This window comes from Trichechus manatus, unplaced genomic scaffold (genome assembly GCF_000243295.1).
Source record: "Trichechus manatus latirostris isolate Lorelei unplaced genomic scaffold, TriManLat1.0 scaffold00036, whole genome shotgun sequence".
Classification (NCBI taxonomy): domain Eukaryota; kingdom Metazoa; phylum Chordata; class Mammalia; order Sirenia; family Trichechidae; genus Trichechus; species Trichechus manatus.
The window spans coordinates 13,463,117-13,481,118 of NW_004443972.1; the positions used below are offsets into that span (position 1 = coordinate 13,463,117).

The 18,002-nt window shown below is 39.6% G+C and overlaps 1 protein-coding gene across 1 annotated transcript in view; it reads left to right on the top strand.

Moving 5' to 3' along the window:
- The first annotated feature begins 2,009 nt into the window (after window positions 1-2,009).
- UPP2 (uridine phosphorylase 2) overlaps window positions 2,010-18,002 on the top strand; it is a 29,573-nt gene continuing 13,580 nt past the window's right edge. Inside the window, 4 exon segments of the mRNA XM_004375436.1 lie at window positions 2,010-2,071; window positions 6,920-7,037; window positions 12,407-12,565; window positions 15,447-15,561. Of these exon segments, the coding sequence (XP_004375493.1) occupies window positions 2,010-2,071; window positions 6,920-7,037; window positions 12,407-12,565; window positions 15,447-15,561 (454 nt within the window).

Consider the following 18,002-nt stretch of genomic DNA (forward strand, 5'->3'; position numbering starts at 1 on the left):
TACATAGGGTCCACAAATCTTAGCTGGTGTTAGGTGCACCGTTAGTGATTGAGATCATTGGCTGCCAAACTCTGCACTGGAAGCAGAGATGTTAATTTGTCTAATTAATTCACTGGAGTAATTAATTACCTAACACTTATCTAATTAGCTAACACTTCCACCTGTCAGAACCAAAGGCAAATGCCAGATTGGAATTCGGTGGTCCTCCATATTATGTCCTAAAAATAAATCGAGAGAGACTACACCGAATACCAAATCAAAGTGTGAAGATCTCAGAGGTAGAAAGTGGATTAATATGGTCAGCGGTTGCCGGGAAAGAATAGGAGCTAGACCAACTTGAGGTGAGTCTTGAGATAAAAGACATAGGTATTATTATAACTCCAAACAGGAACTACTGTCTCAAGCTACAAAGGTGACACTCATGTTCGGGATTGTTTTGCTTCATAGCTGTCATTACCTTCTCCAAGACAAAGTTCCCTGTGGATTTGTGGAAATCTCAGGCAGAGTTACAAACATCTATTTGGTGGTGGCAGTAACAAGCTTTAGGCTATTACACGGATTCCTCAACATAGAGTTCTCTATTCTCTTTTCTTCCCAGCCTTTAGACTTTGGTGGTTGGCCAAGATGGACTGATAAGGGCCAGCATGGAATTTAAGGAGACTGTGAAGACTGACTATCACCAGGAACAAGAACACCTTCTAACAAAGACCCCAAGAAATATATGAACTTTTGATCCTTGACTATTCTGCACACTCTTGAGGGGGAATCTATGTACACTATGAAATGCCTTGTATCTGCAGTTGTTTGGACATTTATGAACATCTTAGGGTATGATGGCATGGAAGCCAGGAGAGTAATGTCCCTAAAGCTCTCACCAGTGTAGAACTTCAGTTGTCTTCCATGGGAGCTGAGGCAAAACAGAAACAAGATGAAATTCTACCAAAGTCTCCTGGATTTTCCCTCCCAAAAGTTCAATGTGATGAAAGCAGCAAAAGCAGTGAACTCAAGGGTTTCTTTTTCTTTTTTTTTTGAAATAATACTTTATTGCATTTTCTGTGAAAATTTACACAGCAATTTAGGTTCTCATTCAACAATTTCTACTCAAATTGTTCAGTGACATTGGTTACATTCTTCACAATGTGTGAACATTCTCATTATTTCCATTCTGGTTGTTCTGTTTGAATTCATGGATTTCTTAACAGAGACATTGTGTTTTCTGAAAATATTAGGCTGCATTTTACATTCTACCTGGGTTGACCCCCAGAAAGCTGATTCAGTGGATTTTACAGGCAGCTTTAAGGTTTAGCTAAATGAAGAAGCTCCAGGAAACAAGTACGGTTTAATTTTTAGACCTTCTGTGTGAACTTGGATGGGCAAAGTTCAGATGAAGGGGTGTTCTGAGGTCCTGACTTTGGATGTGTTTCTTACTTGTGATCACAAAGAAATGAAAATAAGTTGGCAGAGGGTAGGATGGGGGTGGGGAATGAAATGTTTGGGAACTGAAAATTCTCATGTGTACTGGACACATTTTTTAGACAACCGGGTAGAGTTGTTGTAGAAACCAACAGAGGGCTTGCATCCATACACAGCTGCTTCAAAGCAAATAAGCCTGTGTGCTACACCAGACACATGCTGGGACAAAGGCCAGATGTGAGGGAAAGGTGTTCTGGTCAACAGTTAACATGCTAACCAACCTGGCCAAAGAGATAGGATGCCACACCTTCTAAGGGAGCTTATCTTCTGGGGAAGAGCGGCTCTGAGAGCTGGACTGTAGTATAAAAGGTCATGTCTGTGGAGAAGGGAGGATATTTTTGAGTTGATAAGGGAGTTTAGAATGATAAGGGAAAATTCCATTAGTAATTTCTGAAGAAAACATAAGTTTTAAAGGAGGATATCATTCTAACTTGGAGCTGAGCTATTATGATTAGGCCTATGATTTAACAGCACATCATAATATTTTTCTTTCCTTCTATCAATTTAAGAGTGACTATCCGCTTTTAATAGAAGGTATGGCTTCGATTTTACCTGCATCCAATAAATCAATGCGCTCTGACAGGAATACATATGTTGGGTGAGTAATTTTGAATTTTGAATTTGTTTAGATCACATGCATGATCCTTGGACTTTATATTAAGAGCTCAGAATATGAACTTCTATGGATATGTAAATTTCTTAAGTTTAGAGGTTATATAGTTGGAACACAGCTCATAATACAAAAACAGAAGAAAAACAATGCAAATTTTCTTCCCAGTGACATTTTCATTTTTTGGTTCTTGGGTTTGGGGTCATCTAAGAAAGTGAGGCAAAGGAAATCAGAAACACCATACCAACCAATGAGTGAACAAATTCAAAGTTCAGCTTGAAATTCACTAAGGAGTTCAGCCTTTAATTCTAGGACCATGGGCTATAGCTGAGAAATAATTAAAGGGGTTTCCCAGTGCCTAAGGGAGATTTAACTGTCTTGTAGCACATTGTGAAGGGATTTCATATGCTTTGCGATAGACTTCACATAGAATTCACTTCTAAAATACTGTGTATGTCATTCAACTCAGGGGTAGACATAAATCTGCAGAAGCTGCCTGCAAATTTAGCTCCAATTCTGCCCCAGGTTCACAGAACATAATACAGCATTAATCTTTATGAGGCTTAAGGAATTTTTCTAAGTTCCCCGATTTGCTGAGAGTTGCATGAAATGTCTTGCTTAGCGCCTCCATCATGTCAGCCTTTCAAAAAAAGCTCCACTTACCTATCCCAAGTAGAGGTAGCTTCCAACTGTGTTCATTTTTTCAGGGAAGGTAAGGAGAGAGAAAAAAGAAAAAAAAAATATGAAGATGGAGATAATGGTAAAATGGAAAGAATTTTTCAGCCAGTATTTTTCTTTGATTGCCAGTATTTAACACCAGCCATGCTGTGTCACTATAACCAATACAATAGAACATAGTTGATAGACTGCACTGGTTTGAGAATTTCTTCTTGAAGCTAGGAAAGATGGAGTAGATTGATGATTTTAAAAACACTAAGGCCCAGGTCCCAACCACTTGGAGTAAAGGAGAACGAAGAACACCAAAGACACAAGGAAAGTATTGGCCCAAGAGACAGAATGGGCCACATAAACCAGAGACTTCATCAGCCCAAGACCAGAAGAACTAGATGGTGCCTGGCTACCACCAATGAATGTCCTGACAGGGAACACAACAGAGGGTCCCTGATGGAGCAGTAGAACGATGGGATGCAGAACTCAAATTCTAGTAAGAAGACAGACTTAATGGTCTGACTAAGACTGGAGATGCCCCGGAAAGCATGGCTCCTGGTCTCTCCATCACTCCAGAACTAAAACAATTTCTGAGGCCAACTGTTCAAACAGGGATTGGACTGGACTGTGGGACATAAAGTGATACTTGTGAAGAATGTGCTTCTTAGACAAGTAGATATAAGAGACCAAAGGGGCGGCTTCTGTCCAGAGGTGAGAGGGGAAGGCAGAGAGAGTTAGGAGCTGGTTGAATGTTCATGGGGAATTAGGCGCAGAGGGGAGGAGTGTGCTGTCGCAGAATGGGGTGAGCGGTTGGGGGTCTCATAACAATGTATGTTAAAAAAAAAAATTCTGTATGGGAGACTAACTTGAAATGTAAGCCTCATTTAATTACAACAATAAAAAAAAACTATTAAAAAAAAAACACTAAGGCCAAGGTCACCTTGACCAACTGAATCAGAATTTCTAGGAGTCAAAACTACTGCTGTCAAGTCAATTCCGACTCATAGTGGCCCTGTGAGATGGAGTAAACTGTCCCATAGGGTTTCCAAGGCTGTAAATCTTTATGGGAGCAGACTGCCTCATCTTTCTTTCACAGAGCAGCTGGTGGGTTCAAATCACTGACCTTTCAGTTAGCAGCTGAGTGCTTTAACCACTGTGCCACTAGTGCCCCTTTCTAGGACTAGGGCCAAGGTATCAGTATTTTTAAAGCACCCCAGGTGATTCTGCTATGTAGTTAGAATTTAGAACTATCAGAATAGATGAAGGAGACTCTTTTCTGGAGTAATGATTCTTAGATTGAGTTGGGAATCCATAGGAAAATCCCTGGATCATGAAAGCAGTTTTGTCAGAGTGAGACAGAAAATGTTACAGGAGTTGGAAGAGACAGTGGATGGCAGTGCTTTTCAAACTTCAAAGTACATGTGAGTCACGCAAGAGTTTGTTAAAATGCACATTCCAATTCAGTAGGTTGGCGGTGGGGTCTGAGAGTTTGCAGTTCTGACAAGCTTCCAGGTGATGCTGATGCTGTTTAACAAGGAAGTATGGGTAAATACCCTATTTATTGCCTCTTACAAGAGAAGGGAGGTGTCCTTTTCTTCGAGACTTGGAGGCTTGTTTTGAAGTAGTAAAGTGCAGTATCACCATGGTGTTGTTGTTAAGCGCCATCAAGTCAATTTCAACTCATAGTGGCCCCCATATAACAGAGTAGAACTCGCCATAGGGTTTTGTAAGCTGTAATCTTTACGAAACAGATCGCTAGGACTTTCTCCAGCAGAGCCTCTGGATGGATTCGAACCGCCAATCTTTCAGTTAGCAGCCGAGTGCTTAACCATTGTGCCACCAGGACTCCTTGTATTATTGTCATAGAATGCTTTCTTTCAGAAACCAGGAATGACTCATTAACTAATTAAGAATCTGTTACCCTAAATGTTTTCGAGCAGGAAATCGATGGTATTTTTGTTTCATTTGCGGGACAGTTTTGCATTATTATGGTTTCATATATTTACTAAAATCAAGTCTTTTACGTTATCACTACCCCTTTCTCTAAACTTTTTAGGTTCACTTCTTGTTCTTCATGCTTTTTGCTGAGTATTTCTTTGATAAGCTCTAAGCCCTGTTTCTCCAGAACTCTGGACCCGTTCAGTCTTTCATTGTCCTCTTGGAATCGACTTGAAAGTAACGGGTTTTTTTTTTTTTTTTTTTTTGTACTATACCCGCATCCAGTCTGTCACCTCCAGGTTCCTACTCAGCTCCCTGCTTCCATCTCATCATCCTGCTACACTTAATTCTCCCTTAAATCTTCTAACGGGACAAAAACCATTTCCAAGTACCAACCATCTGTATTGGTCAGGGTAGGCTAACACTATTTAAAAATATCGGTGGCTTGGTCCAATAAAGGTTTATTTTTTGCTCAGTTTTCCAAAGGTTGATGGAGTGAAGCGTGTGTCCACTCCAAGCAGACATTCAGGAACCCAGGGCATTTCATCTAGTGACCCCACCATCTCCTGCATTTGACCAACAGACAAGCAAAAAGAGAGCAAGAATCAGGTTTGAGTGAGATATTGTTTTTTAGGGGCCAGGCTTAGAAGTAGATACGTCACTTCTACCCACATTCCATTATCCAGAATTCAGTCATATGACCTCACCTTACGGTGAGAGAAAACTGGGACAGGTAGTCTAGCACTGTGCCCAGGAGGAAAAGGAATTGGGCTTTGGTGAACACATAGCATTCTGTGCCACACCCTACTTTTTCTGGTTGGTCTCACTAAAGCTACACCTTCCAGGTTTCCAATATTGGGAGTTGTAATAATGTCCATTGAACATCAGGTGTGTTACAAACATTATCTCATTCAGAACTCACATCAGTCCTGCAAAGCAGTTATCATTTTTACTATACCCATTTTACAGACGAGTAAACTGAAGAACAAAGGAGTCAAATAACTTACCTAAGGTCTTACAACTAGTGTGTTTATGTGTATTTAGTTGAGCTGGTACTGGAAACCAAGGCATCTGATTCCGGAGCCCAGTAGCTTATGTTCCAGAGGCTCCCATGCAAATGGAGATAACCATTAGGGTCAGACAGGACTGGATAGAAATGACCAGGAACAGAATACCCAATAGGCAAGGTACACGTAGGTTACTTGTGCTTACTTACTAATCTGTAGTGCACAATTTCACCTGTTTTTCACCACATCAAAGACATGGTGAAACCCATGTGAAATTGTGCACTACAGATTAGTCAGTGTCTTAGCATCTAGTGCTGCTATAACAGAAATACCACAAGTGGATGGTTTTAACAAAGAGAAGTTTATTTCCTTATAGTAAAGTAGGCTAAAAGTCCAAATTCAGGGTGTCAGCTCCAGGGGAAGGCTTTCTCTCCCTCTTGGCCTTCTCATCAGTGTTCCCCCCGAATAGGAGCTTCTTGGCACAGGGACCCCAGTCCAAAGGATGCGCTCTGCTCCTGGCATTGCTTCCTTGATGGTATGAGGTCCCCTGTCTCACTGCTCACTTCTGTCTTTCATATTTCAGGAGATTGCCTCAGGACATAATCCAGTCTTGTACATTGAGTCCTGCCTCACTAACACAACTGCCGCCCATCCTCCCTCATTAACATCATAGAGGCAGGATTTACCACACATGGGAAATCACACTATACCAGGAATCATGGCCCAGCCAAATTGATACACACATTTTTGGGGGAACATAATTCAATCCATGACAGTAAGTAAACATAATTAAGTCCGTGTGTACCTTGCTTACTGGTTAATCTATCCCTGGAAATGACTGTTCTGTAATTTACTAGTTGTATAATCTTAGACAAGTTTTTTAACTTCTGTAAGCCTCAGCTTCTTCGTTTGTTAACTGAAATATTAATATTATTTACCTAATAGAATGGTTATGGGATTAAATGAAGTATTCTATTCATTGTATGCAGTTTTCATGCTATTGTACAATTTTCATGCTTAGCGCTATGCTTGGCACATAGTATGTGCACAGCAAATGTTAGCTATTATTGTCATCATTGTTATACCACAAAATCATTTAATCCTAGAGGAGGCTTAGTGACCAGTATTTGGGCTAGAGGCAGTTATAGGTGTAGACTAATATACTTTCTCTTTTATGTGCTTTCTCTCCAAATTCCTTTACATTTTCTGAAATTTTTTCCAGAAGAAGGTTTGTTCATGTTAAAAATCCTTACCTGGATTCTATGGATGAAGATATTCTCTATCACTTGGATTTAGGAACAAAAACACACAATCTACCAGCAATGTTTGGGGATGTAAAGGTAAAAGTATTTCTAACTTAGGGAAAAATGATTGAGTTTCCTCTGCTGATTATTCTTCTTACTTCACCAACATAAACTCTGTATCTTTGGCTGGAGAAATGTCTGAGCTCCCAACAGGAACTGGAGCCACACTTATTCTATGAAACAATTTATAATGTGGACATCAGGAACAATCATTTTCACCCCAACAAGACAGAAAGATTCCCTAACCAAATCTAATAACACACGCATGATTATTTGGCCACTCTGGAGAGAAATACGATAATACTGACAATATTCCTAGGTGTTCCGAGATATTTCGAATTCATTATATTTTTGTTCAGTTCGTTATTTAACATCTAAATTTATAGCAAAACCTCACTAATCCTCATTTTATTAAATAATAAAATAACTCTCAACAAGGCAACACTATTGTATTATTCCCCTTCTTGAAAAATAACCATTATCTAATATTTCATGTTTATGTAATATTGCTAGGAAAATTGTACTTAGTGTTATTTATTTTATTTTAAATACATTTTTAAATTATAAACTAGTTCATGTTCATCATTCAAAATTGGGAAAATATAAAAAAGAGCAAGGTTTTGAAAAATGTACTCTATAGTCCTACCACCTAAACATAAACACCATCAATCATTTTTTCTTCCAATCCTTTTTAATGGCTAGATTTAAAAATAATTGTAATTATATGACTTCATATACTACATTTTTCACTCTTCTTTATGTCATGAGCATTTTCCCGTATTATTACATTTTCTTTGAAACACATTATTTGTGGGTGTCAAATGGTTCTACCATGCATTACATACATAGTCTAGTGCTGACTTTTATGTTATTTTCCATTGTAAGCAGCATTCAAATATCTTTGTACATTATTACATGAATAATTTTTCACATTTAGGCCTATTTGCTTAGGATGATTCACAGAAATAGTCACAGGAAATGAATATTTTAAAGAACTTTTGTTTTTAAAAGGGCCTATGCCTATTTATAATCCCACCAATGGAAAATTGTACAGTTTTCATCAGACTTATTCACATCTTAAAAAAAAAAAAATTTTTTTTTCACATCTACCATCTCGCTAAATCTTCGCATTAGCTCTTTTAGATGGATTAGGCAGACATTAATTTCCTCTATGAAACAAATAGATTGAATTCAGAGAGATCAAAAGGGGTTAGAGTTACATCATACAGAGGTGGACCCAGTTCTTCCAAGTCCAATCTCCATGTTCTTATCCACTGCTCTGGATGAACTCTTAGAGTCATAGTAACTCAGAATTGTCCATAAATTGTGGGTACAGGGTTGAAGAAAGGGGAGGAGGAGGAAGAAGAGGTTAGCTAGAAGAAGAGGAGACAAAAAAGGAAGAAAGAAAGGAGGGAGAGATGGAGGGAAAGAAAGAGAAGAAATTTAGTTAGGAATGTCATTAACAGTAGATACTAAATTGCCTCTTTCCTCTGCCTCTCTCCTAGGGAACTAAGTCTGAGGGCGTGGGCTGATGTCCTGGCAGCAGCATGACCCATCCCTTTCCTCACTGCCCTCCAGACTGCTGCTTCTTGCCTTTTTGGGGCCTCTTTCCTTCTTTGGCTTCATCTTCTCAATGTAACCTCTCTCCCTACTGATATTTCTGATATTTACGCTTTGAGAGTCATTGATCAGGGCTGTCGTTGGTATTCATTAGTCAGATTTTACCTGAATTCAAATTTTAGGATTGGGATTCATGCCTCACAGTGATTTTCCCAGGACCCTTATCTGGGATGACTGATTCTTTGAAAGACACATCATAATTAATAAACAAAGGCACACATCTAATCAATGAATTAAAAAGACTTGGAATATGTTTTTGAGACAAAATGTGATCTATTATCTACAATCTAAGTATCTATCTTTCCATCTGTCTATCTCTTCTACCATTTTATAGAGTGCTTTCTGTGTATGAGGCTCTGTACTAGGCACAAATGTGTGGAATATCATTCAATCACCATATCAATTCAGGTAGTTAGTTATAATCTCCAGTTTCTTCTCCAGATGAAGAAATTGAGGCTCAAACATAGATGTAGTGTATAAGGTTTAAACCTTAAAGAGTCTGACAATCACTCCTATTTCCTCTTATTATATTTTTAAAGGTTTTGCTAGATGCTACCCCAAAATCTCAGTGGCTTAATACAGTGTAAATTTATTTCTCACTCATAAATTAGAAAGCAGATGTTCTTGATCAATGGATGGCTCTCCTCCAAGTGGTGATTCAGAGACCCGGACTCCTTCCATCTTCTTGCTCTGCCACGTTCAATGAGTGGCTCTCAAAGTTTCCGTGGATGTCAACATCTATCTAGTAGACAGGAAAGAGGATATGTAGGATCACTAATGGGAGATTTCTACAGGCTAGACTGCAAGTGGCACCTAGCACTTCTATTCATATTCTACTGGCTGAAACTCAGGCATATGGCCTCATCTAACTAGAAAGGAGGCTGAAAGTTGAGTTGTATGCCCAGAAAGAAAGGGAAGCAGTTTTGGTTGAACAGCTATCAGTCTCTGCCATACTCCCTGGAATGAATCTAGCAATTGGAAAATATGGTGGATGATCCTTAGAGGTGATCTATTCAAACTTAATGTCCAATATATGTATCTCTTTTACAAGATCACTGCTAGATGTAGTGTTATAAGCATATATAATATATATTTATCTATCTACATGTAATAGCCACAACGCAGCTGGTAAAGGAAAGAGCTGGGATAAAACCTTAAGTGTCTCTGATGAAAAAGTAATGGCTATTTCTTTATTATTACTATTTTTTTTAAGACAGCACTATATTTTGGTATCTTTTACAAGATCACTGACAGTCTCCAATCTTTCCCAAGACATTTCAAATAATATGGGAAATCATTACTTTATAAGTAGGATGTAATTACATAAAAATGTAATACACATTTTAAAAAGTCTTTATATACCTTTGTCCACATGCAAAATACAGTGAACTACAGTAGGGCCAAATTAACACAAAATGCCTAAATTAACTCTTTTAAGACACCGGGGATATTTGAGAGTGAGTTTGTTCTGGAAGTCACTGGGCTAAGTCCTTAACATTTTTTGTAACGCCTCTGACTCTTTCCCAATGCATTTCTGCCTCCTTTGATGAAAGTAGGACAAATGATAAGTTTGTTTGGGGCATGAATGGCAGTAAGTGACACTTAAAGCCCATGTTGGTTGGTTGTCTTCAGCTATGTTTTACTTTTCATTAAGATGGCCAGACTGAAAATCATGTCTAGAGGTGATATTTAGTAAGTCTGATTTAGGAATAAGACTTTAAGAATTAAGCTGCTCTGTCTGTACATATCATCTCTATGTCTCCAGAAACATTCAGAAATTCCTGTTGATTACAGCAATATCTATACTTCAAAGAAGAATTCAAACCACAAGCTATTCTAACATCTGTTTCAGTTTTATGGTCAATCTGAATAGTTGTAATTTACATTCACTGGCACCACACAATGAGGTTATTTTCAAACTACTGTACATTGAAGAAAAAAAAAACTTCCGTGTACTTAGATCTTGGGCCAAATCTCAAACTATCTATGTCAATGGAGGAAATGTCTATAAATAATCAATAATAATTTTTAGAAACCCACCTTAAATCATGGTCTGATCCTCTTTGCTCCTCAGCCTTCATGACTGACCTCCGCTGCAGTGTCCTACCAACCTTAGGCTCCAACCGAGAAACTCCTAAGAAGGCACAGAAAAGTCAATAATGAGGGTGGAAGAGAAGCAGAGCGTCTGGATAAAAGGATAATTATGTCCTATAATTGAGAATGAATGTGGCAAGGGAATTATTGCTAAATGGAAACAGAATGCATCATGTAATCAGACCACCTGATAGTTATATTATTTATTCATTTGTGAATGGAAGCTCCTACTCTACAATCTTACTTAGATATTTCCTTAGACACATATTTTTTTGTCCTTGCAAGGGACTGTGCCAGGTCAGGCCCTCCTTCGGATCCTCTGTCCAATGCTACCACATCAGTCAGGCACCACCAACTGCCTTTGCCTTACACTAGGACATGAACCAGTTTCATTTGTACTAAATTCTACACCACAGCAACAATAAACAAGTTCAAAAGCAGGGCCAGGAAATTGCTACATCATATACAGTTACTATTATTTGAACACTTAGAATGTGTCTGGCTTTATGCAAAGTTCTTTGCCATATGCAATCCCACTTCATCCTTACAAAATTCCATGAGGGGTACTGCGTTTTTCCTGTTTCGGAGATGATGACGCGAGGCACGTAGCTATTAGATGCATGACGTTGAGCAAGTTCCTTAGTCAGCAGTGGGGCTGGGATCCAAGCCAGGTTTACCTCACCTCAAAGGGCAGGCACTTAGCCACTACATTCCCTTACCTCTCTGTTTTGAAGGTTCTTCAGACTCTGTGCACCTCACCACTTGCCTGAGAGTCTCGAGTGACTTTCTGCCCGATGCCCTTCTGTGGATTGTGCTGTCCTCCTGAGTCGCTGACTGTCTGCTGTCACTCATCTTCTTCACTGCTGACCCCAGTGCTCGCCGGCCGGCAGTTCATTCATGCCACCATGAGACCACTCTGGTCCTCCCTCAGCGTTCACCTCTCTCATCCCTGGGGCTGATGCACCCCTAACAGGCTGTTGCCCAAGCAATGACCAGACATTTTTACTACCACATTTCATTAGATTTAAGTTGCCCTTGGCTGTTAACACCTATCCAGTTTCCAAGATGTTGAAATGTGAAAAAACTAAAATCTTTGCAATTGGTGAAGTATGGTGGTGGGATTTACAATCTATAATGATAAGACTTGTTCCATGAGGCTTTCTTTTGGATGAAAAGTTAGGTCTTGGCAGAATTCCATTAAAGCTTTCAATTAATATAGTACATTTTACAGTAAAAACTTACAGTTGGGGATGTGGAATCAGAAAACGTCTAAAAGTAGTAGCTCTCCTTTTGGTCACATGTTACTTACATTTCATGCCTTCAGTACTTAGATATTAAGTAAATATCCAGCTAATGCTCAACTGTGGGCTGTCTATGTCAACTTGAAATGCTGGTTGATGTTCACTGTGAATAAAAACACCAGGCAACACCTGCTTAAGTAATTTCAAAACTTCTTTCGATTTTGTGTTTTTTTTCCTTTACTGGCTAATTTAGTATATCAAACTTTGCACCTGGTTGCCTTATTTATAGGTTGATGATGAAAATTAACTAATTCATGAACATGACCCACAACATACACACACACTATTATGAAAATCACTGGAAAATAAAATAAAAACATTCAGGTTGAAAGCTGACCTTGGTTCTTGTCCCAATTACTATGGAAGGCCATTGTTTGTTTTTATTAACAGTTTGTCTGTGTCGGCGGGAGCCCTAACAGAATGAAAGCATTTGCACTATTTATGTGCAAGGAGCTTGGATATGAGGAAGGTGAAGAAGAAATAAAAGACATCTGTGCTGGGACGGACAGATACTGCATGTACTAAACTGGTCCTGTGCTCTCCATCAGCGTAAGTACTTAATGGTTGCATTTCAATAAGTCATCGGCAAGGTAAATAAAAAGTGCAGATTTCTTCATATAGGAGTTCTTTTTTCCCTCTTGCTATGCATTATTAGCCAGTTAAACTAAGTGCCCAGGTATGACATTCATTACTGGGAAAAGTCCTAGGGCAGAACATAGCACATTCCGTGTCACTCTAGTTCATTAGTTACCACTTAGCTATTCCAGTCAGGAAAAAACCCTCAAAGTACACCACCACTGTCTTTCGTTTGTAACTGATTAACTCACCAGCAGTTTTCTTTCTTCTACACCTTAACCAACTTGGGAAGTATTGAGCTTTTAGCATACAGGAGCCAATTTTCAGCATTGCCAAAGTGGTGCAGTTTAACATTATAATAAGCTCACTGAAAAACTGCTAATGCATTTGCAGGGAGCCCTTGTGAATTGCTGTCCTGCATTTAGAATATGTATGTTAACAGCTCTGGACACACACAGTGCCCTAAGGCAAAATGGGAGTGGAATTATTTGCAATTTCAGGGAACATGCAGACCATTTTCCAAGCGGACTCAGGGTGGATACACTTTGGAAGGTGTATATGTGTGTGTACCCAATTTTCTTTCTGAGCTTGTCTCTCAGCACAGAGCTGTATTTCTAAGCAACAGCTCTAAGCTCCTCACATATCTGGACACTGCAACTCTCAGAAGGGGCAGGAATTCCCTGCTTAGGAATGTCAGGGGACTGGGGAAGAGTCTACTGCAGAGGCGTGGCCATTCTAAGGAGCTGAGTTATGAGTGGCTCCTATGCCAGCGAATGATCACCATCCATCCATCACTCTCCAGTACCTGGTCATGGAGGGATGGAGATCATGGCTGGAAGGTTGGGGTAAGGAAGGAAAAATTATGCCATGCCAACGAGACAGCTAAGCTCATCTCCCTTGTATGCCAAGAATGCCTGAAGCCTGCTTTTGGCTCAAATGGGAAAATTCTTCCCTTTATTCATTTGTCCATTCAGTGAACTATTATAGAATATCTACATTAGAAGGAAGCTGTATATCCTCTGGTCTTGGAAGATGTTCTCTTACTGACTTTTGCTTGACTGTTATACTGCAATTATTTGTTCTTTTGTGTGCAGTCTAAATGAGTAAGGACAAAAAAAAGGTTTATAAAAATGTGAAGCTACCATAAACAAGCAGTAAAACTTCAGAGTAAGATGTAAAAACAGCCACAGACTGATCTTGCTGTTCTGTAAGTGAAAAAGAGCTGAAATATGTATCGCACCCAGCGGTCAGCCAGGAACACCTACTTAAATAATATCAAAACTTATTTTGATTTTGTGATTATCTTTTTCTTTATTTAGTATATCAAACTTTGCATCTGGTTGCCTTATTTATAGGTTAATGATAAAAAATTAGCTAATTAGAAAGTGGCATTACTAGGCAGGCAGAGGATTTCCAATGGGGGCTCCTTTGAAAATTCTTCATCTCTAGTAGCTATCGAGTTGTTTGTGTGTGTGTGTGTGTGTGTGTGAGAGAGAAGAGGGGCTGACTTTAGTAGACATAGAAATACACAAACCCATTTGTCATTTTATCACCAAGGTGCATAATGAGTGATAATCCTAAACCTAACAAATGTCTGATTTAGAAAGAACCTAATCTATCAAATAATAATTCATCCTTTTAATTTACAATTGAGGAAAACGAGACTCAAAGAGTTTAATCATTAGTGGCAGAGCCGGTGCCAAAGCCCCAGACATGTTTATCTTGAACCCACAAAGATGTAAGTTTGATTCCTGACACCAGGAGGATTACAGTGCACTAGGAAGGCAGGGCGTAGTCAATGGGAACCAAAACAGGGAACCCAGAGATTTCAGATTTCCATAGTTTACTATTTTTATAGTGAGAGGAAGGGAACTCAGGTGAAAGCATCATGATTACGTCTCTGTTGTTTTCCAGATTTGTTAATGGGAGAGTAATGGCTACTATAATTTTCCAGCACGTAGGATCTTTCTGGAGAGTTATTAGAACACCGTACAACCAATCAGGAGTTACCAGGGGCCTATCTACAGAAAATAGTGCCTATAGCAATTAGTTTTAAGTTGCTGAATGATCTATCACAGCTGGCAATAGAAACTGCAGTGGCCAACAGAAACTGCTCATTAGCTCTTCTTCTCAAGGCCCATCCTACCTGCCATACCTTCATTACGCCTCTAAGTACTAAATCCTCTAGCCTGTGTTCACCTCTGTTGTGGTGACATGGATTCTACTGTTCTAAATGCTGAGGAAAACCAGGGTTATGGTCATGATCTATAGCAACCTAACTTCGTCTACACATTCAGAATAAGCTCCAAGATGTTAGGTGTGTATATAACCCATATCTCTACCCTAGTACCTTTCAGGGCTCACACAGAATTAACAGCAAGTGAGCAAGGACAAATGAGAGCAGTGAAATGGATTTACTGTTTCATTTAGTATGGTGGGAAAGGACTAATTAGAGACATGGCAGTCAAGCCTAAATTTCCTCAAGATTAAGTCAATCTTGCAAAAAGCCCTTTTTTCAAAGCATCACCCTAAAGAGCCCAGTGGAGAGACGAGAAACGGCACTGCCCTGACACACCTGAACACTATGCCATCCTCGCTTTCTGCTCTTGATGATAAGGGCTGAAGTCAACTGGCAGAAAGATGCATCTCTCTAAGCCTCACAGATGGACACATCTATCAGCATGTCATGTAGCCGTCAGTTAGAGATGACTTACGTTTCCCTCAGCATTGGCAAAGTCTTAATGATTATGTAAATGTATCTGAAGTCTGTTAACTTGTAATGAAGGAAGAAAATATGTCCTGTGCGTGTATCAGTTTGTGAGATGTATAATGACTTTCCCTTTTCTCTCCACAGCATGGAATGGGTGTCCCCTCTATTTCTATTATGCTTCATGAACTCATCAAATTACTTCACCATGCTCGGTGCTGTGATGTTACCGTTATCCGAATTGGTACATCAGGGGGAATAGGTGAGATGGATTGATTTCTATCATTAAAACCAAGTGATTCTAGCATATACTGTAGCTGCCAAAATCCACCAACATACTCATAAGGAACTCTATCCATATTACCTTTCCTTTTCTTTTTTCTCCAGGGAAACCTGGAGGGAGAAGAGCTACTGCTTATTGCCCAGATGGTCTTAGGTATTCATGTTGTTGCTAGCTACCATCCAGTTGGCCCCTGACTCGTGGTGACCCCATGCACGACAGAATTGAATCATTGTGATCCATAGGGTTTCCACTGGCTGATTTTCAGAAGTAGATTGCCAGACGTTTCTTCCTAGTCTGTCTTAGTCTGGAAGCTCCCCTGAAACCTTTTCAGCATTGTAGCGATATGCAAGTCTTCACTGACAGACGAGTGGTGGCTGTGCTTGAGGGGCATTGGCCGGGAATCAAACCCAGCTCTCCCTCATAGAAGGTAAAAATTCTACCACAGAACTACCACTGCCCTCTTAGGCATTCATAGGTAGGAAAAATGTTAGAAAATATGTTTTGGAGGTGGCTTAGTTATCTAGTGCTGCTGTAACAAATACCACAAGTGGATGGCTTTAACAAACAGAAATTTATTTTCTCATAGTTTAGGAGGCTAGAAATTCAAATTCAGGGCATCAGCTCTAGGGGAAGACTTTCTCTCTCTGTCAGCTCTCGGGGAAGGTCCTTGTCTCTTCAACTACTGTTTCCTGGTTCCTGGGAGATCTCCATGTGGCTTGGCATCTAGCTTCCCCATCTCTGCTTTCTTAATCTGTTCCTTTTATATTTTGTAAGAGATTGACTCAAAACACACCCTACACTAATTTTACCGCATTAACATAACAAAGACAACCCATTTCCAAATGGGATTATGACCACAGGCATAAAAAACAGAACCAAAACCTATTGCCGTTGAGTTGCCTCTGACTCAGCAACCCTATAGGATAGGGTAGAACTGCCCCATAGAGTTTCCAGGGAGTGGCAGGTAGATTCAAACTGCCAACGTTTTGGTTAGCAGCTGAGCTCTTAACCACTGTGCTACCAGGGCTTCCCCACAGGCATAGAGGTTAGGATTTACAACCCATATTTTGGGGGGACACAATTCAATCAATAACAGGAGGTAAGAGTAAATTTGAGAGTTGGAATAAATTTTGAGGCTTAGGAATTTTATAAGTGACAGAAATAAGTGCTTTCATGTAAAAAAAGATTTTAATTGTTTATCAGCAAAATTAGCAGACTGCATAGTTCTTAGGAAAATGTTGCTTTTAGCTCAAACAAGTGACTACATCACTTTTCTCAGTTGGGTCTTTTCCTTATAAATATCAGAAAGAGACCAGGCTGGGCTTTTAGGCAAGGGCCAGAAGACACTTCCTAAAGTTTTCCCAGAGCCTGCCCTCCTCGCATCTTCCTTGGTTGGTCAGTCAGTAAAGGGACTTTGCTTCTGCAGCCACACTGGGCTAAGGTTTACCTCAGTTTTTTTGTTCGTGTTTTAAGTTTTTATCTTTCTTTAGTCTTTTCTAAAGGAACAGATCTTGTTAGGGTGTGATTCTACCACATCATCAAGTACAATGCAGACAGGACATTATAACCAGAAAGGTTTGTTCAACAGAGTGAAGAATTAATGAGATTTTTTAAAAAGGCTGAAATTTTGAAAGAGAAGAAGTCTTAGAATTACACATTTTTGGAGCAAGAAGGGAACTCAGAAACCCTCAAAGAACCAGAGAAGCAAAGTGGCTTGAACCAAAATCACAGAGCCATGGATGATTGAGTCAGGCTTCACTAGAATCAGACATGGCCAAGAAGATTATGGCCTTTCCACAGCCGTGGCACAGGAATAAAGTCTCGCCAAGGCCCTCACAGATGGGAGAAAGAAGGACATCTGTGGATATCCAGAAAAAGTAGGAAAATCTTAGCAATCAGTATTAGATCAGGCATTTATCTAGACTGCATTTTATGCAATAGTACTCCAGATAATCATAGTAGGGAACAATGCATTGGGGGATTAAATGGATAACATTGTTCCTAAGGTTGCTTTTAATTCTTGGGTTGTGGGCTACAAAGATCTGTCTCTATAGCCCACACCCATGCAGTGTATCATCCTCACCGCTGTGGCTGCCACTTGATATTAGTGAGGGTCCAGCATGGACAGGGCACTCAGTGACCATCTATAGCCCATGGCCTTGGATTCCAGGTCTTTTGTTCCATGGCACCATGATACATACAGCACACAGGTACTACCTGTATCACAGTGAAGTCTTATGAATGGTGAAAATTAAACCACTGTGTTTGTGTGGACACCCTTGTTTTGAAGTTTTGTCTTCATTAATAACTCTTAGCTTATCAATAAGATGTGTTTGTTTTGTGTTAAATAGCACTGCATCTGAGGATGAAGGAGGTACAGCTTTTTTCTTTGCTGACATTCCCACTTGTTAGATGAACCA